The sequence below is a fragment of the Bos indicus genome, chromosome 7 (genome assembly GCF_029378745.1).
Source record: "Bos indicus isolate NIAB-ARS_2022 breed Sahiwal x Tharparkar chromosome 7, NIAB-ARS_B.indTharparkar_mat_pri_1.0, whole genome shotgun sequence".
Classification (NCBI taxonomy): domain Eukaryota; kingdom Metazoa; phylum Chordata; class Mammalia; order Artiodactyla; family Bovidae; genus Bos; species Bos indicus.
In genome coordinates this window covers 51,222,141-51,243,023 of record NC_091766.1, presented here as the reverse complement: position 1 = coordinate 51,243,023, position 20,883 = coordinate 51,222,141, and the positions used below count along the sequence as shown (strand labels likewise).

The 20,883-nt window shown below is 48.6% G+C and overlaps 1 protein-coding gene across 2 annotated transcripts; it reads left to right on the top strand.

Moving 5' to 3' along the window:
• The first annotated feature begins 6,673 nt into the window (after positions 1-6,673).
• On the top strand, positions 6,674-19,040 carry HBEGF (heparin binding EGF like growth factor). Of its 2 annotated transcripts, XM_070793691.1 has the most exons (7): positions 6,674-7,425; positions 7,623-7,796; positions 9,107-9,160; positions 10,663-10,840; positions 16,122-16,277; positions 17,103-17,193; positions 17,583-19,040. In XM_070793691.1, exons 1-6 carry the CDS (start codon positions 7,380-7,382, stop codon positions 17,173-17,175), a joined length of 681 nt encoding a protein of 226 aa, XP_070649792.1. In that variant the 5' UTR covers positions 6,674-7,379; the 3' UTR covers positions 17,176-17,193; positions 17,583-19,040. The 2 variants fall into 2 exon arrangements, with proteins under 2 accessions (XP_070649792.1, XP_019820604.1); XM_019965045.2 differs by lacking the exon at positions 9,107-9,160 and having other exon boundaries at positions 7,035-7,425.
• Positions 19,041-20,883: the final 1,843 nt, after the last annotated feature.

The window sequence follows — 20,883 nt, the reverse complement described above, 5'->3', positions numbered from 1 at the left end:
AGTACATAGAAAATTAACCCAATATAAAAATGCCAGAAAATCATTTCACTCCAGGGAAAACAAAATGCACTGGAAAAGACAAAGTAACCATAGTATACTATAAGATTTACCTATGAATAGATACCACATTGCTGTTGTTTAGTCCCCATAAATCGTGTCCAGCTCTTTGCAACCCCATGAACTGTAGAGAGTCACCAGGCCCCCCTGTCTGTGGGATTTCCCAGGCAAGAATACTGGAATGGGTTGCCATTTCCTTCTCCACAACAGGCAGTTCTTAATAGTGTGAGCCCAACAGCTTTCCCTCACAAATAAATGCCTGCTGCTGCTGCTGCTGCTTCGAAGTCGCTTCAGTCGTGTCCAACTCTGTGCGACCCCATAGTCGGCAGCCCATCAGGCTCCCCTGTCCCTGGGATTCTCCAGGCAAGAACACTGGAGTGGGTTGCCATTTTCTTCTCCAATGCTTGAAAGTAAAAAGTGAAAGTGAAGTCGCTCAGTTGTGTCCGACTCTTAGCGACCCCATGGACTGCAGCCCACCAGGCTTCTCTGTCTGGGTTCCTCAATTGGTGACAATGAAAACTTTCCCACAGATTTCTAAAATGTTCCTTAAGACTTAGTACCTCTTCCTTTGTGAATCATTGTCTTAGATCAATCCTAAGTTATAAAAAAGAACAAATGGAACTTCCTTGGTGGTCCAGTGGTTAGGACTCTGTGCTTCCACTTCAGGGGGCATGGGCCTGATCCCTGGTTGGGGAACTAAGATCCTGCAAGCCACTAGGCACAGCCCCCAAAATAAAATAAAATAATAAAAAGGCAAATGGATGTTGTTAAATTGCAGCTCTCTGTGACCAAATTTCTTTCCTTTTTTTTCTTTAATTATTTATTTATTTTTGGCTGTGCTGGGTCTTCATTGCCACAGGGGCTTTCCTCTGGATGTAGCGAGCAAGGGCTACTCTGTAGTTTCAGTGCTCAGGTTTCTCACTGCTGTGGTTTCCCTTGTTGCGGAGCATGGGCTTTACGGCACACGGGCTTCAGTAGTGATGGCTCACAAGTTCTAGAGCACAGGCTCAATAGTTGTGGCGCATGGACTTAGTTGCTCCAAGGCATGTGGGAATTTCCTGGATCAGAGATCAGAACCCATGTCCCCTGCATTGACAGGTAGATTCTTTACTACTGAGCCACTAGGGAAGCCCCGACCACATTTCTAAGGGGAATGAAACTTACACATTCCTGGTACAGGATGTGATGTGATCTTGTTCCAAGACTGAGCTCTGGAGATGTTAATAGTAGTTCTGGCCTATTCATATAGTGCTTTCCCTTTTGCCAAGCACTTTCGGAGATGCTATCTCCTTCAATTGTCAAGAGCCCCCTAAGAAGATTGTTATTCTCTCCCCATCAGAAGACAAAGTTGAGGCACAGAGAGAAAGGTTATCACATAGAAAGTTTATCACATCTTGTAGATCAGGCACTGTAGATCGTCATAGAATTGTCTTGGCAAGCCTTTTCACAGCAACATGACTGCAAACAGTTCACGATGGACATCACTGGCCAGTGCCTGAATACAGAACAATTGTTTCAAAGTTTCATTTTACACAGAGGAACCTGAGGCTTGAGGAGGGAGGCAGGTTGTGTGATGCACAAGAATCACATAGCCGTCTATGCTAGGGGATGACTGAAGGGGTAAAGTCCTGGGACTGGAAATTTAAATCTCTTGAAGTCACAGAAATGGGCCCAGAAATGATGGAGGATGGCCTGGAATCCAGGCCTTCGCCAAGCACATCATAAATCCCTTTCCTCCACATCTTCTGTGGATGACATGGGTTCCAGACATCCTCTAACCTCCCCCTCCATCCATCCCTACTTTCACCCTATTCAAAGGATCTTGACTCCAGGCAATCAGACAGCAGAGCCTCTCCACCCCCTGAATATGCATGAAGCATTATCTGGCACTTCCTCCAGGGGCCCCCAGTCCCCTTGCATAGGAGGTGCAAGGGGACTTCAAAGGGTAGACCAGAGTTCAAATCCAGCTGCACCCCCAAAACTGCTGAATCAACGGGCTCTGATGGGGAAAGAGATATGGATGAGAGAAATCATACTGGGATAGGAGCAATGACCCCTTACCCTGAGCTTCCAAATTTGGGTAACTGGGCCCATGGCCACCTGGTGATAGAAGTATCTTCCATGGAGGAACCCCTCCCTTAGCAGTCTCCCCAGCCAGCTGAGCTCTGGGTCCACTTAGCACTCACCTCTCCGGGTCAGAATAGAAGGAGAAGGCAGCTGTATCCCTCCCCCATGGGACACATGTTGTGAGTCAGGACTGCTTTCTTGGGTGGAGGTTTCTGAAACTCTGAGTGGCCTTGCAGAGCCACTGTCTCATTGGTAATTATGGCCATCTCCCAGCAGAGAGGGACCACTTCAACTGAGGATGACTGGTCCAGGTTAAAGCAGCACCTTACTAAACTCCCACTGGAAGGAAGGGAGGGAAGAATGAAGGAAGAAAGGAAGGAAGTGGGGAAGGAATAAAGAGGAAGAAAGCAAATCTGCTCTTAACTGCAGCTGTCACCAAGTCAGCACCTACAATGGGCCAGGCATCATATTCTATAATTATTGCCCCCATTTTGCAGATGAACAAACTATAGATAAGAGAAATTGACTAACATGTCCAAAGTTAGAAAGCTAGAAAAATAGCAGAACCCAAATTTGAACCCATGACAGTCTGGCTCCCGAGAGTGTACCCATTTCGTTAACTGCCCTGCTGCTCTTACCTAGGCCTCCTTCCAGTCTGTGAGGCAGAGATTCTTACCACCTCCCCCAGGACAGATGGAGCACTGAGCCTCAGTGAAGCTGAGGACGTTACTGTCTGTAGAGGCAGAGGGAGGGCGGCCATCGTCTCATGTGTTTGTTCAGAGTAGCGCTGAACCTTAAGAGCACAGGCCCAGAAGAAAGAGAGGAATTCTAATTGAGTCTGAGATTCTTGATAACTGGGTGGCATTGGGCTGTTACTCACCTGTTTTTTGCTTTACCCCTTTAAAATAGGGAGGAGTATCTAGTCTTAGGGCAGTTGTGAAGATCATGCAAGATTATGAGCACATGGGAAGTGTCATTGCTTAAAGCTCGACCGTCTCTGCCTCAGAGGTTCAGATTTTGCTCAGATGCTTAATTCGTTACCCTAGTTAATTATGTAGACCAGTGCTTTAAATCCTGGTTGATGTCAAACTTACATGCTCAAAATGTAAATGTTTGGGCCCTACCCCAGGAAGTTTTGAATTAGGAGGACTGGGATGAGGCTTGGACCTCTTTATCTTAAATAAATTCTCAGGTAATTCTGATGCACAGTCAGGTGTGGGAGCACAATTGACCTGCATAGACATCTCAGCCACATTTGGAGAAGGGACTCAGGTGGGTCCCTTCATGTCCCCTTCTCCCCTTTCTTGTCACCACCAGCACCTCCTCCCCACTGGCTTGAAAGTGCTCTTCCCAAATGTAGGTCTGTGTGGCCTAGCAGAGAGTCAGTGACACTCAGGGTCCCATGAAGCCTGCCTTTCCAGAGGCCTGGGAAGCCAGCACAGAGCTGGGAAGCAGGATGCCAGGGTTTCTGCTGTGGATTTGCCCCCTTGGGACTCACTGGTGGCCCAGGGCCAGCAGGTTTCCAAGCCTCAGTTGCCCATTGTCCATCACTAGATAGTTAGGGAAAGCAGAGTGGCCTGTCTGCTTCCTCAGGAGTGTGTCCTTGGTGCTTGAATGCCAGAGAGCATGAGGAGGCCTGGGTGGAGAAAGGGGAGGAGGTGAAAGAATCCTTTATAACTGTGCTTTCCCACTGACATCGCCTTTGATGCTCACAGAGATAGGGAATAAAAACCAGCATCTGCCTGGGGCTTGGGGGCTTCCCTGGTGGCTCAGTGATAAAGAATTTGCCTGCCAATGCAGGAGAGGACCCCTGGAGAAGGAAATGGAAACCTACTCCAGTATTCTTACCTGGACAGAGGAGTATCATGGTGGACTACAGTTCAAAGGCTTTCAAAGAGAGTCAGACATGACTTAGCAAATAAACAATAACAACAACCTGGGGCCTATAACATCCTCTGTTATCTGTCCTTGGTCTTTGCTTTAATGTTATCTAACCCTCCCTCCTTTCTGGCCTTCTTGCTGTTCCCTGAGTGCTCCAGGCTTGTTTCCACCTCAAAGTCTTTGCCCGAGTTGCTCTGCTTAGAATACTTCAGCAGTGGATCATCACAAAGCTGGTTCCTTCTGTTATTCAAGCATCAGCTTCCAGGTCACAGGCTCAGAAAGACCTTTGCTAATCAGTCACCAAATCTAAAGTGTTGTTCCGAGCACTGGGACATAGCATCCTAGAGTATACCATTAAAATTTAACTTTCATCTTAGTATTTGTCATCATAGGATCTATTTTCCTTTTTAATTTATTTAATGTGTTGCCTGTCTCCCCCTACTGTAGAATGTGAGCTCCATAATAGCACATCCTTGGCTGTCTTGTTTTTTGCTGTCTCTTAGTGCCTGAAAAGTGTTCGGTGATTGTGGAATAAATGAGTTAATGATACTGCCCCAGAATGAATTGTGATTCCTTTTTCTATTTTTTAAATATTTTTAATTTATTTTTGGCTCTGCTGGGTTCGTTGTTGTGCAGACTTCTTACTGCGGGCTTCTCTTGTTGAGGAGCACAGGCTCTATGCACCCAGACTTCAGTAGTTGCAACTCCCAGGCTCTAGAGCATAGGCTCAAGAGTTGTGGCTCTTGGGCTTAGTTGCTTTGTGGCACGTGGGATCTTCCTGAACCAGGGATTGAACTCACATCTCCTGCGTTGGCAGGCAGATTCTTTACCACTGAGTCACCAGGGAAGCCCCTCCTTTTTCTATTTTTGAAAATTAATTTATTTATTGGCTGAGCTGGATCTTTGCTGTGCGTGGGCTTTCTCTGATTGTGATGAGTGGAGGCTACTCTCTTGTTGCGTAGCATAGGCTCTAGCCGCAAGCTTCAGTAGTTGGGGCTCGTGGGCTCAATAATTGTGGCACACAGGCTTAGTTGCTCTGCAACATGTGGGATCTTCTGGGACCAGGGACCGAACTTGTGTCCCTTGCGTTGGCAGGTGGATTCTTAACCACTGGACCACCAGGTAAGTCCGTGATTTCTTTTTCAGATTAGAGGACACTCAAAGTTCTGAGAGAAGTGACTGTCCCCAAACCATTCCAGGCCTTTTGAATTCTTTCTCCAGGTCCTTCCTGTAAAAAGTGAATGACATACAAACGTAGCTGGGGTGAGGCTCACAGGTGTGATGAAAACTTGGAGTTGCCCCGTGAATGGGCTACGACTGATGTGAGGGTGAGAGGGCGGAAGGACAGAGCCTGTGAGAGGCAGGCTGAGACAGGAGAGCAGGGTGTGGCCCTGGCAGGGGCCGGGGGAGGGGTGACCTGGCTGCGTGTCAGGAAGTGTTCCCCCCACCCTCCCCTGGGGAGAGCCCTAACCCTGAGGCAGTTTTGTTGTGGGGAAGCAGGTTGTCAGGCAGCTGTTGAAGGAGAACAAAGGTGTGGCCTGGGTGGTGACTGTCTACTGAGGTCCTAGGCCCGATACTGATCACCCAAAGGAACAATCCCACAGTGGCGCTTGGCCAAATAGGTGATAGGTAAGCTTCCTCCTAAAACCAGCCCAACCACACATGAAGCCTCAGACTTGTGGGGAAGGGAGAGAAAAGAAGTCTCTAAGGAAATGGAATGGTCAATGTAGAATGCTTAGTAATAATAATGATAATAATATGGCACATTTACTAGAACATGTCTGTTCCCTTGATCAATCTTCAAGAAGCTCTCTATAAAGTAGGCATTATTATTTTTGTTATTCCCATTTGAGAGACGTGGAAACTGAGACTCAGTGAGATTAAACATCTTGTCCAAGGTCACACAGTAAGAAGCCAAGTCAGGATTCCAGCTAAGGTCTATAGTGATTCCAGGGCACTGTGGAAACCTAAACCTGGGGGTAGTTGCTAGGGGCAAGTTAAGAAGCCAGAGCCCCATGGACTCCTGCAGAATTATGGATGGGGAGGGAGAGTGGAACAGGCTGTGTATAAATAGCAGGCCTGTTTTTATCCCTACACATGGGCTGAAGCAGGCAAGCAGCTCTATCTGGCACAATTTGAGGGCTCTGAATGCCAACCCAGCCTTGTGTCATACAACTCCCGCCCCAGCATGTCCCTGGGAGCTGAAATGCCTACTGAGAGTTATTTCTTTGGGTCAGGACATTGACTCCAGAGGATTTCTGTAAAAATACATAGATTGTTAGAGAAACACATCAATCTCCTGGCACCTGTTGAAGGTGGCAACCTAGGCCAGCCAGCTGGGTCCTGTGGGAGGGGGCTCAGCTTTTCTGTTGAAGAAGATGGCGTTCAAAGACAAAGAAAAGTATGAGGCTTGTTTCACAGCCTGTGTTTCTTCAATCCCAGAAGCCTGGGAATTATAATCCAGAGTTCAAAAATCCTAATGGAGACTATGTCATCTGGGACAAAGATGGAAAGAAGCCACTCCAGTGGATGGAAGAATACTAACTTCCTTTGCTTTTGCTGGGTTGATACCAGATGCCTGCAGCTGCACTTGCTGGCATTCATGTGTTTAATTTTTAAATGATAAATGAATTAATTATTATTTACTCCTTGATTTGTGGGTAGGCAAAGAAGCAGGTTTCTGAAACTCAGAAGAAGACATGGGCGGAGATCTCTGGTTTAGAGTACGGATAACCGAAGAGACCAGGCCTGGAAGAGAAGAAAAAACGAGGGGTGTCCAAGGGCGAAGCGCAGCTCAGCGGTCACAAGGTTGCAGCGGCGGACCAGCATTTGGGGAAAGGTAGGAACTGGTCCCCGCCACCTGCCGGTCAGCAGCCCTACCCACAGTCAAGCCGCGGCTGCACTGGCCTAGTCCCAAAATATGTGAGCGCCGCCCCTTTCTCCCGCCCCCTTTCCCCGCCGCGCCCGCGGGGTCGGGGGCTGAGCGGTCGGCGCCTGGAGCCCGGCCGGCATCCCAGAGCGGGAGGCGGGAGGGGGCCGCGGGGGGCGGGGCGGAGCCTCGGCGCCTCCCGAAGCCTTATTCCAGGCTGCACGCCGAGGAGTGCTCAGTCGACCCAGGGAGCTGCGCGCGGCAAGCAGCTGGCTCTCTTGCTTGAGGCACTAGGGCTCGGGCGGTCGGACAGACGGAGTGAATAGAGAGACGCCCAGCGGCCGCGAGCTCCGCGCAAATCCCAGGCAGGCTTGCACCCAGAGGCCGGCAGCCGACCGTGCCCGCCGGGATCTCCAGAGCTTCTCCCGCCCGTCTCCCGTGCCAGCGTCCGGTGGTCGCCGCCCCCCAAAGTGATTGCTGCCTCGCCTCCGCCGAGTCCGGGACCATGAAGCTGCTGCCGTCGGTGGTGCTGAAGCTCTTTCTTGCTGCAGGTAAGCGGGCTGCCGCCGCTCCCGGAGGTCTGGGGGGATGGGGACTCTGCTGGGGGCACGGGGGAAGATCGCTGCAGCGTCCCCGGCGCGAGCCACTTGGTGGGGCCCGTGCTCCCTGGCTTGCGGGAGCCGGCCGCGGTGCATGGCGACTGGGGTCTGGGCTGGGGGTCTGAGGCGGCCTCGCCCCTTACCCGCAGTGCTTTCGGCGTTGGTGACTGGCGAGAGCCTGGAGCGGCTTCGGAGAGGCCTGGCTGCTGGAACCAGCAATCTGGACACCCCTACTCAATCTACGGACCAGCTGCTGCCCGCGGGAGGTGGCCAAGGCCGGGAAGTCCTGGACTTGGAAGAGGCAAACCTGGACCTTTTCAGAGGTGCGTGTGGGGGCTGCCCATCTTCGGACCCTGGTGGTCAGTTGAAGTATCATAGGATCTGGCATTTATGCCGATTGGGCACAGTTGTGGTTTGGAGCTTTTCAAGAGAGGACTTCAAGGAAAAGCCTCTTGGCCTGACAAGCTCCCTGGGGGATCCTAGAACGTAGGTCCTGTTATCTTTTTTGTCCTCGGGTCTCACATGCCACATTGCTGCCCTTCTGCATACTTGGGGGCAAATTGAGACAGGCAAGGTGCTTGGGTTTTGTGTGTTCTTCTCTGAGGTAAGCTAGGTGACAGGAACAAGGACTGGTTGAGATGCTTTCCCTAGAGTTTCTATATAAAAATGTGCACAAGATCTAATTTCCACATTAATTGACTATTATGTATAAAATCACAGATGTGGAGGTGCTAGGCACATACCAGGTGTGCAGGATTAGTCTCCTGCATCCACCTGTCTCCAGGTTGGGGAAACAGTGGGGAATGAGGAACACTTGGTCCTGCCAGGTGAGGCCGGCACCTCTTGGGGAGGCTGTGAATGGCGAGCACTGGGACCCTAGAGAGCTGTTTTGATATGCTGGGTGTCCACAAATCCTTCACAAGCCTGGATACTTCCTGACCACTTGGAGGCCCTGAGAGGGGCTCCAGAGGAGGAAGGGCCAGGTGGGATCCTTCAACCAGCAAAGGTGCTGTGGCCAAGTACATACAAGTGCAGGGCAGAGTCCAGAGCCTCCAGTATTGCCTGTTTCCCTGCCCCCAGTCACCTGCAGAGATTCTTGAGGGTGGAGCAGGGACTGAGCCCTGGAGCCCCGGAATGACTATATTTGGTTGGAAAGATACCCACCTGTTCTAACTCTGCCTGCTTCTCTGCCACTCTTCTTCTTCCTTACCCAGGGATTACCTTAGGTGCTGTCCACTCCAAAGCTGAGGCTGGGCTCTCACCTTCCATCCTTTCACAGTAGCCCTCCAGGGGGCGGGGATCACCCCTGGCCTGAACAACCTGGATTCTCCTGGCCCTCTCCTAGGAAGGGCAGAGCTAGGCTGTGACTCACTCTCCACCCACACAGCTGCTCCTCATACCTCGCAGACCTGACTCACTGCTCCCTCTCCCCAGCAGGAGCCTGACTGTCACCCTGTCACTCTCTCCCTCCCTTTTCTGATTGGCTCGTTTCTCCTGCCTCAGTTTCACCACAACTGTTGTCACTAATTTCCTCTGAGCATCTGCTTCTTCTGAGTTCTGAAGGGGCCTGGGTCTGCACGGTAGGAACAGGGGACTATGGGACTATTGGCACCTGTCTCTTCTCTTTTCTCAGGTTTGCTGGGCAAAGACTATTTTTCAAGTCTAGGGATCCTGTCACCTGAAATAAGTAACTGTTACCATTTACTAAGTGTCTTCTGTGTTCTAGTCACTTAACATGTTATTGTGAATTAATTAATCCTGCTGCAACCCTCTGAAATAGGAACGCCTGTTCACTTTTTACCAAGAACCTCAGGGTTCAGAGAGATTAAGGGACTTGCCCAGGATCACATGGCTGTAATTCGAGCACCATTCTGCTGACTTCAGAGCCCATTCATTGTCTGGTTCCTGGCTCAGCATCCCAAGTGCTCTGGGCTTGTCTGGAGGAGGACACTGCTGGGGTGTATGAGGCAGCTTAGTGTGTTGGGGAAGAGCACTGGATATGGAGTCCAGAGACCACATTTCAGATCCCAACCTGCATGACCTTGGTCAAGTCAGTACCTTTTGGGACCTCAGGTTTTTCATCTGAAAATGGAAAGCCATATATTTTGAAGTAAGTTCTACTTTCAGAATCCTAAGCCTTCAATCTAATAATGTATGATGCTCACCCTTCTGCCAGACATGTGCCTATAGCCATAGACAGCAGGCACCTTTTCTTCTGCTGGGACAGGGAAGGGAAGACTGGCGTCAGACCCCTGGGCTGATGGGTATAGCCCAAGGTCAGTCCCAGCTGGATGTCTGTGTGAGATTGTTTTTCTCCTTTGAAGCATGGAAAGAATGGAGAGAGCCATCATTGTTCTAGTTCCTTTTGATAGTTCTTTGCTCTCCGTCTTTCTGCCTCTTGGGCACCCCATCCTAGAAAGCAATAAACAGGACATCTGGGGATAAATGTAAATGGGCCTTCGAGAAGTAGTGAACTGCAAAGAGCACCGAGCAGGGTAAATATTTACCCGAGCAGGGTAAATATGTCAAAAAAGCAAGGCTCTTTGAAATTAGCACAATATTATAAATCAATTATAGATCAATAATATTTTTTTTAATTAAAATTAAAAAAATTTTTTTTAAGTTAAGAAGCAAGTGTCTGACCAAGGATGGCCTGCTTGCTGTCCCTGAGCTGGGTTCTGGTCTGGGCTTATGGTACCCTGGTGCTACAGGGTACCCCAGAGGGTACCGCCTGGGCATTATTATTATTTTAGAAACCTCTTTCCTCTAAAATACCCTCCAAGTGCCTTCTCCAGAAGCAGTTTTTATCTCTGACACTGTCTTCCTGTAAGTGGGTCACTGAGTGCAACATCAGGAAATGAGGCTAATTTAAGGCCAAAATAGAACCAAGTGGGTATGGGGGAGTAGGAGCTGAGTATAGACAGGGGTAGGAGTGAGGTCGGTAGAATTGCCCAATCAGCTGCAATTACTCTACTGAAGCTAGCATTCTTAGAATGAGATTCTTAAAATGAGGTTGTGAAATACCTTCGTTGGGACCCCCCACCAGCCTCTACTTCCTCTACCACTTTTGGGTGGTCTGCCCAGACTGACTTTAGGTAGAATCAAAGTGTCCTTCCAAACACTGTGCTGTTCTGATTTTTTTTTCCCTTGAGGGAGTCAAAGACTTAACAGGGTACTTTTCTACTGCAGCTGCTTTCTCCTCCAAGCCACAAGCTCTGGCCACACCAAGCAAGGAGGAGCGTGGGAAAAGAAAGAAGAAAGGCAAGGGGTTAGGGAAGAAGAGAAACCCATGTCTTCGGAGATACAAGGACTTCTGCATCCACGGAGAATGCAAATACGTGAAGGAGCTCCGGGTTCCAACCTGCATGTAAGTGTCCCTTCCCTGTGGCTGTTATCAGCTCGGTCTGTCAGCCTAGTGGCTGTTCTTCCATTATCACTGTTCCTTGAATTCATAAATCCACTCAGTTTCTTCTCACCCTCTGGGAGGAAGTTGGGAGGAGGGGAAATATTTTTAGTCAGCGGAAGGGGCTCCCCCCAACATAGGATGCAATTTCCTGTGGCGTGGGTTTGTGACGCTCTTTCATCTTTGGGGGCATTTCCTGCTTGTTCAGAAATGAGCATGTGACTAGGAGAGCTGACACCTGAAGGCAGGTTCTTCATCTCTGCCTCATGCTCTACTCCAGATGGGAGAAGCAAGTAGGAAACACGGCAGAGTGGGGCTCCTGGGCGGAGTGCAGCTCCCGTGGCCTCCTTTCCTAAGTCCTGCAGGCAGGTACGAGGTGCCTTTGGACGTGTGCTGTGCAGGTGTGCTCAGACAAATGTGCATGTGAGTGAGCAGATGTGGGTTAATTGTAAGGCATGGCAGGATTGTACAGAAAGCAATCATTGTGGGAGCAGGGAGAAACCCTTCTTCCTCACCCCAGCGAGGGCCAGGATGTGGGGGACGTGGTGGGTATTGACCTTTGGCCATGGGGGTGGGAGAACACTTCCTTTGTGCAGGATTAACGGAAAATAGAACCCATCTCAGTAGGCATCAGCCCCCGGTCAGACGGCACCACCCCTTCCCTGGGCAGGGGTGTGGGTGGAGGGGCCATGGGTTCCCCAGCTACTTTGCTAGGCTGAGCCCAGCAAACGGCTGCCTTGGCAGTCCCTCAGGGATGACGACACTGCCATGCTCTGTGGCAGGCATAATGTCACCACTGTACCCAAGACCCACACCCACATCAGGCTGCAATCATGCCCTGTCTTCTTTCGGGCTGGAGTTTCTATGGGGAGGCAGCCTCTGTGACCTGGGAGACTCTGGGCAGATCAGGAAACTACTGTGTGCACACTGCCTCCCAGCGTGGCAGGAAGGCTTGGCTGCCTGGCACTTCTGCTTCTGTGATTGGTACAGATCCTTTGATTTTTTTTTTTTTTTTTAAAGCTTCCTTTTGCCATCTGGTCTCATATAGCAGAGTTGCCCTGTATTTGGCAGTAGGATCCATCACCCCTCTCCATGTCCACAGTCACTTGTGGGTCGTCTCCTTTAATATCTGTATCAGGAACTTGGTGTTGGATGGGGGTGCTTAAGAGTAACCTAAACAGTTCCCATATTATTCTTCCAGAGGTCTGGGGACAGGGCAGGGAATGTTTGTCTTAAATTTGTAAAATGGCCTCATTAACACAGGGTGGAGGCAGTCACTCTGAGGGTTGTCAAGATGGATTCAGGCCAGGAATCTGTCTGGGCTGAACTGGCCAGGGCACCGGTGGGTGGACTTCCATTGCTCAGCTGAGAACCCTTGTAAGGCTGCTCTCCTGGACACCTGGGCTCGATCGACCACCTAAGCCCAAAGAACCTAGGTAATGGTGTCCAGGGCCAAGGTGCTCCTAGGGATGGTGATGAAGACTGTGATGATGCCTTCTCTCCTTTTTCCTGGAGCTTAACAGTTTACATTTAATATGAATTGAGCCCAACAGGTATATGTTGACTACCCACTTGGTGCCAGTTATTCTAGGGGATGGGAAAATATAGCCCTGTATTCTCAAAAACACTCTGCTGGTTAGGCAGGGCTTACTGTCTCTACTTGAAAGATAAGGAAACTGGAGCCCGGAAGTAGGAAATGATTTGGTTTGAGATCAGCAGCTAAATAAAGTGGGTGGAAATAGGACAGGCACTCAGGTGCCTAACTTCCAGTCCAACATGCTTTTCATGCCCCCAGGCTGCACTAGGTGTTGGCTTGCTTCCTTCTTCCCCGTCTGTTCTTACAGAGTTGGAGCACAGTTTTATAGAGAGCAGCTATTATACTAGAGGTCTCTTAAGGCTTTTACTAGTTGAAGAACATGTTGAAGTCTGATGTGACTACTTTGTCTGCTTCCAAGGCAAGATTTTCAAGGGGCTGGATTCTGTGTCTGGTTTTTCTGCCTCCTGCCTCCAGCCCTTGGTACTCAGGGCAGCAGACAGCAAAAAGACATAGAGCTCCTGGTTTGGGAGAATGTGACATCTGGGCACCTAAATCTGGGGCCCTTTGTGGCTCCTTCTAGCCTCCAGACCCAGCAACCGCCAGCCAGGGTGTGTCCAGGCTGCCGTGGTAAGCTTGAGGCTGGCCAGCTTCCTAAACCAGCCCTCCACAGCCATCATCCACAGGAAAACCCTTTTGTGTCACCAGCCAAAAGTTACCCTCAAAGAGCAGTTTCCTGGGGCTCCTGACGAGCTGCTGACCCAGAAATTGACTGCAAAATTTCCTGTGGCTGGAGGAAGCCTAGGGACAGTTAGCCTGAGGAGGACTCAGGGCTGAAAGAGGGCTCTACTTGGCCTCGCTGCCCAGTTGCCAAGAAGCAATAGCGAGCCCCCCTCCCCTTGACTCTGACTCTGGTACCCCTTTCCTAAGGATATGGGCAGTATCCTCTGGAATCTGATTAACTCCCACACAAGTGGGATTTGGCCTTTATTCAGTGCTTTTATCCATATTATCTCATTTGATCTTCATAAAGCTCTAGTGAGGTAGGCACTTATTATTCCTGTCTTTCACATGAGAAAATCAAAGCTTGGAAACGTGACCCTCCCTTGCTCCAGATCACCTGGCTAGAAATAGTAGCAGAGCCAGTCTGGAACTCATATATGCAGAGTCCCCTCTGCCAAATGGTGCCCCTCCACCTCCTGGGATAGGCATGGAGAAATCCAACTTGGAAGATGTCTCTGGACTCTAGAGGGTTCTGTTATAATACACGTTCTGAAACGGGCCACAGACTTGGGTAGGAGGAACACGTCCCAATTTGATGGGTCGCCGGCTCTGGGCAAGAGACATGATCTTGTCACCACCCTGGGATGCTTGGAATGCCCCTTCCCTGGGGGAGCCAGGAGTTGTCTACAAAGGGAGGGGGAGGTGGGTAATATTAGGATGTTTACATTATTATCCTTTTGACTCAGGGTGGCGGAGGGGGTGGAGGGATTATGTAACTGAATTGCGGGACTCTGAGACCAAGCTTTATTTCTATCATCTGAGTAAGTACCTGTGGGGTTTGAATGATGGGCTTGAAGTGAAAAACAGACTCAACTTCAGCTCCCCTCCCCCCAGGAAAGCACAGTCTCTGAAGTCAGCCAGATTACTGGGTTGAATCCTTACTCGACTCTACCACTTACACGCTGTGTAGTCTTCGGCAGGTTATCTAACAGAAGTCCAACCTCTGTCCCTTCATCTTTAAAATGGAGATAGTAACTCCTATTTCAGAGGGATATTTTTAAGAAGAAGTGATCCTTGTAAAGCCATTAGCACAGTACTTGGCTCATAGTAAACCTATAATGTGTGCTATTAATTATTATTTATTTATCATTCAAGATACTAATAATTAAGAAATCAGAGTCAGACAACCCCCAAAAATCCATCAAGCCCATCAGATATGTGTTTCCTTGGGGTAACAGTGTTCAGAATGGAAAGAATTATGAATTTGGAATTTGGCCCTTCTGCTCTCTAGTTTTGAAACATTTGGCAAATTCTTTACTCTCCTCTGACCTTAATCTTAGTCTTTCAATATGTAAAAGAGGCTATCGCTGCCTACCAGGGTGTTGTCTTAGTTAAGCTAGTTGATAAGAATAGTGTCTTGTAAAGTGTGGTGCACAGGTGATGTTCCAGGGTGCTCCTGAGAGCATCCTGTATGTCCCGGCAGGAAGAGGGGTCATTGTCTTGCCCACCTGGGTCGATGGGACAGTTGTGTGGAGAGGCTGGGCACGGAACTGTGTGCTGTGCTGTGGGCCTGACCTACCTTTATCTTGCAATGAGATGGTTCTCAAAACGTGCAGGAGATGGGAGAGAAAGAGGTGCTGGGCAGGATGGCAGGGGCAGCCTGCCCCTGGGCCTGCGTCGGTCTGTTCCTTGGAACTTGCCTGCTACCCTTCCACAGGAAAAAGAGGTGCTTTGCTCTGAGGAACCAGGTGCCTCACCTTCTCCCCAGAGGATGTGCAGTTCAGAATAAAGGGCCCCCAACTTCTTGGTGCTTCCTTTTGCAGCAAATGGCCTAAAGGCCATGGGCAGACAGGGCCACCACATCCCTGACTAGGCATTCGTGGATGCGAGTGAGCAGCATGCTGAGTTCAGCGTCAGACAGTCTGCATCTGTGTTTCTGCCCTGCTGTGTGACCATGGGGAAAATTTCTCTGCCTTTCTGTGACATGGGCTCCTACCTACATCAAAGGATCTGTGGGCTGCTCAGATAAAGAAAGGGACGTGAATGTGCCTGATCAACAGTGCGCATTTCTCAGTCTTCCCAAGAGCTTCCAGGAAAAGTTTTGTGTTAGAAGAGGCTGTTGCCTGTGATTTCTTTCTTTTTCTTTTTGGCCATGCCCTGTTGCAAGGATCCTAGTTCCCTGACCAGGGATCAAATCTGCCTTGGAAGCACAGAGTCTTAACCATTGGACCTCCAGGGAAGCTCCTGATTTATTTCTTGAGTGAAAAAAGCCGAGGGGGTTGTTTCTGATGATCTAAAATGCGCTGGCAGGACAGCTGGGCAAGATGTTTTTCTTGCTTTGTTGCTTTGTCTTGGGATGATAGCTGGATGTTCAGAGGTCAAAGGCCAGAATTCAGCTTTCAAGTTGGGCCTTGCACCCAGGGGGAGCTGGGAGTTAAATGAAGGAAACTTGAGAAAAATGACTCCTGGCAAAGGAACAAGGCCTATTAATAGGCTGGGCAGTGGCAGAGAGGGACTGGCTGCTGGGAGCATCGGTGGGGAAGGCTGGGTTTATTTCTGGGTCAGAGTGATGAGGGGCCTCACTAGAGAGAGTGATACTGAATCCCCTCAGTTCAACCCATGTGCCTAAGTCCTCAGAACTGACTGAAACAACATCTTTACACACATGTAGTTAATCATCCACACGTGGAACCTATCTAGCCAAAACCTGCAGTCCTTTCTTTTTTCCTGCCTGGAGCAGGATTCTGGGGCCAGAAAACCAAAGGGAATGAAGAAGGGGAGGGCTTGGAGTGAAGGAGGAAGGCCACAGAGCCTTTAGAGGGGCTTCCAAAGAGCCTTGTACTAGAGAAGAATAGAGGAGCAACAGGGATCACAGAGACAGAGAGGCTGAAGCTGTGAGGAGTGGAGTTTGGCTTATGTAGGCAGCCCATCATCAGGAGTGAAACCAGACCACTAACTTTGTCTCTGCTTTCTTCTGTTTTGGACCAGCTGCCACCCAGGTTATCACGGAGAGAGGTGCCATGGGCTGAGCCTCCCGGTGAAAAATCGCTTATATACGTACGATCACACAACCATCCTGGTTGTGGTGGCTGTGGTGCTATCATCCGTCTGTCTGCTGGTCATCATGGGGCTTCTCATGTTTTGGTGAGTGTTACAGGCTGTTTCTGAAAATCACTTCTATTTCTCCTTCGTTAGGATCTTTTATCTGATGGTCACATGAGCCCTCCAAACCTCCAACCCCACCTCCTACTCCCCCCTACCCTCTGCCAAATCCTGGGCTAAGAACCTGACTGACATTCCTGGGTATGGGCCCTCCAAGAGCCTGGCTTCTTTGGTATGACGTATGTCCAGTGTCTAGAGCCCAGGGCCAAAGTCACCAGGTCATAGGAGGTCCTGTTCTAGCAGGCTCTGCAGCCCTCCCATGAAGCCACATCTTCACACAGTTCTTTTTCCTGACTCTATTTTCTGTTGGCATCAGGATGTGATTTGGTCAACAGAGCATGAATGGTGCTATTGGTATATTTTTCTAAATCTGAGGCATCCGGACCTCAGGCCACACTTCTGATCCTGCTTCTGTTCTAGATCGGAGGGACCTATTAATCACTCTGTGCCCATTTATAAGCAGTGCAGCTCATCTGTTGTGAGACCTGGATCTAATTACCTGTCTTTCTAAGAGCTGTAATCTTCCAGGGATTGTAATCTCTGTTCCCCTACTTCATAAGCATGTTGTGAGGATTGTATAAATTAGATGAAAACTCTTGGCAAATTGTGGCCTGCAATTAAGAGACGGGCATCCTTTGGATATGGGCATTTGGACCTTTGGGCAGAGGTCTGTTGACCCACCATGTCCTCTGGGTTTTTCCAAGTGTGAAGAGAACCACTGCGCCAGAATCTTTTAGGAGGGCCAGCTCTGGAACCCACACCCTGTTACAGCAGGCAGAACTTGCTCACAAAACTTACCTTCCTCAGGTACCACAGAAGAGGAGGTTATGACGTGGAAAATGAAGAGAAAGTGAAGTTGGGCATGACTACGTCCCACTGAGAGGAACCTGCGCTCAAGGTAATGGTCCATCCTTTGCCCCATGGTACCATCACCGCCTTTCCTGGATCTAGGAAGAGATCCAAGCATGCTGGATTCTTCTTTCTAGGCATTTTTCTCTTGACCTGGAAGTTAGGGGGCAGGCTTCCATGGAGTCAGGGACCCATTGTGGAATTATTTTCAAAAAGGTTGTCAGTGCTGCATCTCTACTTAGGGTGAAAGTTGCCAGAGAGATACCCAAGAGAGATGCCTGAGAAGACAGCTTCTCCCATCCTCTTCTCCTCTCCTTCCCACCCCTTCCCAGAAAATCTTTCCACTTCTTTTTGTTGTAGTTGTTGGGCTGGACCTAGGAGACTCTTAAGACCTCTTAAGCTGGATCCAGCTTTAAATACCTTCTTCTTGTACTTTAGGAATCAGCTGGGGACTGCTACCTCTGAGAAGATACAAGTTGATCACAGATTCTACAGAGGGGAAGGACTTCACAACTAGCCATGAAGATTCCTTCATCCCCAGTTGCCATCTAGATTGGGCCTCCCATAATTGCTTTGCCAAAATACCAGAGCTTTCAAGTGCCAAACAGAATATGTCCAGTGGGATCTGGGTCAGAAGAAAGCAAAAGTGAGGGACCTTCGTGTCCTGATTCTCCTGCACCAAGCCCTACTTACCCCCATACGTTTGTTTGAACACTTCTCTTCTGGATTAAAAATGCCAGTTAAATTCCATATGCTCCAGGATCTTTGACTGAAAAAACAGAAGGAGAGGAAGAAAGAAAGATTTGGGGACTGGAAGAAAGTAATAAAGATCGAGAAGCCATGTACTCAAGTCACCACCAAGGGATCTGCCATTTGGACCCTCCAGCGCTGGATTTGATGGGTTAACTGTGAAATACCATAGACCTGAGAACTCTGAATTTTGGGACTTCTACCCAGATGGAAAAATAACAACTATTTTTGTTTGTTTGTTTGTAAAATGCCTCTTAAATTATATATTTATTTTATTCTATGTATGTTAATTTATTTAGTTTTTAACAATCTAACAATTTTTCAAGTGCCTAGACTGTTACTTTGGCAATTTCCTGGCCCTCCACCCCACATCCCCCACCATCTGGCTCAACATTAGACTCTTCTGCTGCAAACATGAGATGGCTCTGTGACCCATCTGTAGTCATCCATTGTCTGTCCACATTTCTGAAGATCTTCCATGATCAGAGTGCCACAGGGGGAGTTCTGTATGGTCAGGATGTAGGAATTAACTTTGTCAGATCCACTCTGTGAGTTGGACTGCAGTCTTGCCTAGGCGATTGTGTCTACCGTTTGTGTTTTGAAAGCCCGCGGTGCTGATGTCAAGATGTAACAGATATCAGTGTTATCCTGTGTCCTCTCCCTGCCCAATCCCAGAAGAGGTTGGGCTTCCATGCCTCCAGCTTTCCTGGCCCCTCACTCTCTGTGGGCCCAGGTCCACAGAGTGGGAACTCACTGTCCCTTGTGTCAAGACATTTCTCTTACTCCTGCCGTTCTTCTGGTGCTACTCCATACAGGGGTCAATGCAGCAGGGGATAACCTAGAGAAGGTATTTGCAAAGAAAAAGGCTGAGGAGGAACAGGAGACATTGGAGCTGACTGTTCTTAGTAATTGATAACCTACCAATTGCTACAGAGAAGGATGGAGGTGGGGAGGGCTTTTGTGTAATCCCACCCACCTCACCCAAACTACAAAGGTATGCTGTCATGGTCCCTTCTGGAAGTTTCTGGTGCCATTTCTGAACTGTTACAAACCTGTATTTCCAAACTTGTATTTCTAAAACTGTATTTCCAAACTTGGTTCATGTTTATACTTTGCAATTCAAATAAAGATAACCCTTACTCTGTAGTCTTCTGTGTGCTTGTTTTAACTGGGAAGTGGTTTAATGTAGGTATTTTCTAAGCCCTGACTCTCTGTTGGGCTCTACATCAAGTCTGTTTATACTATCTCAGTATCCCCAACAATCCTGTGTAGGAGCTACTGTTGTCCCATTTTTCCAGAATCAGAAACTGAGGCTTGGAAAGTCTATGTAACTTGCCTGAGGATACCTAGTTGGTAAGTGACAGAGCTGCAACTGGTAATCTGACTTTTATTATTTGTCTTAATACTTACATGATAGCATATCTGAGGCAAGAGAGAACAGACTTTCACAAAGGAAAGGTTGTAACCAAGAAAGACATCTACTCTTTCAGTCAGCAGACCTTGGCCTCAGGGCCTGACCCTACTATGCTGTCTGTGCAAGCAGGCATTGCTCCTGGCGGAAACAGGCACGTTTGACTCCCCTCTCGTGCTCTACATTCCATCTATCATCCATCAACCAATCTTGTCAGACCTATCTTTTGGATATATGCAGAGTGCAGCCACTTCTTATCACGGCCACCATCATCATCTCAGTCAAATTCGCCATCATCTCTCACCTAGACTTTTTTTTTTTAACTTTTGATTTTGTCTCACCACTTGTGGCGACCTTAGTTCCCTGACCAGGAGTTGAACCTGTGCCCTCAGCTGTGAAAGTGTGGAGTCCTAACTATTGAACCACCAGGGAATTCTCTCTTACCCAGACTCTTGTGATGTCCCCTTTCTTCCTCCTCACTCCCATATAGCCCATTTCCAACATAAAACTCAGTGATCATTTAAAACATAATCCAGATCTTGTCTGCCTTGCAGGCCTTTCCCGACCACCCTGTTACACAATAGCACATTCCTTCCCAGCCCACTCTTGCTCTCCTTGTTATTCTGCCTTATTTTTCTCCACTGCCTTCATCACCACTAACATATTCTTATTTGTTTTTGTCTATCTCTTCCTACTAGAATGCTAGCTCCATGAAGATTGGGGTGTGGACATTGCTCCAATCCCAGATTGTAAAACAGTGTAATTGAGTTGTAGGCACACAATATTTGTTATGTGGATAAGTGAATGTAAGAGATGACTAAAATCCAGTCCAAGGCCAGCAAATGGACAGATACGGGATGGAGTACTGCCCTGGAAGTGTGGTTAGGTTTAAAGAAGGGTCTTTGTTGGGGAGGATGGATGGGGATGACAGGGTGAATGGAAATTGGGGCAGGTCATGGTGCCCTGGATAGACTGGAGGCAGAGATCCATTGGGAGGCCATGGAACAAGAGCTAATGGATGCCCCCTCCTCATCCTCTTCTCGTAGAGAGTTGTGACACTGTGAAGTTTCTCCAGGAGCCCACATAGAGATCTTATATCTCTTTGAATATCCAGAACTGAACACATGCACACCTGTAACCAAGCACTTCCAGGGATATACACAAGACAAATGAGTATGTGTGCTCATCAAAAGGTATGTGCAAGAATGATCTTAGCATTATTCACAATAACTGAAAACTGGGAACTACCCCATTGCTCATGAGTATTTGATGAAGAATAAATGCATTGTGGTGCAGCTATATAATGAAATGTTAAATAGCAATATGGATGAATCTCAACATACTCCAGTATTTTTGCCTGGAAAATCGCAAGGACAGAGGAGCCTGGTGGGCCACAATCCATGGGGTTGCAGAGAGTCAGACATAACCGAGCACACAGCACAACATACTGCGGAACCAAAGAAACCAGACTCAAAAGGATTCTGTGTGATCCCATTTATTTAAAATTTTAAAACTAATATATAGGGAAAGAAATCAGGAAAGGGATTGCTATTAGGATCTGTAATGACTGGAAGGGGA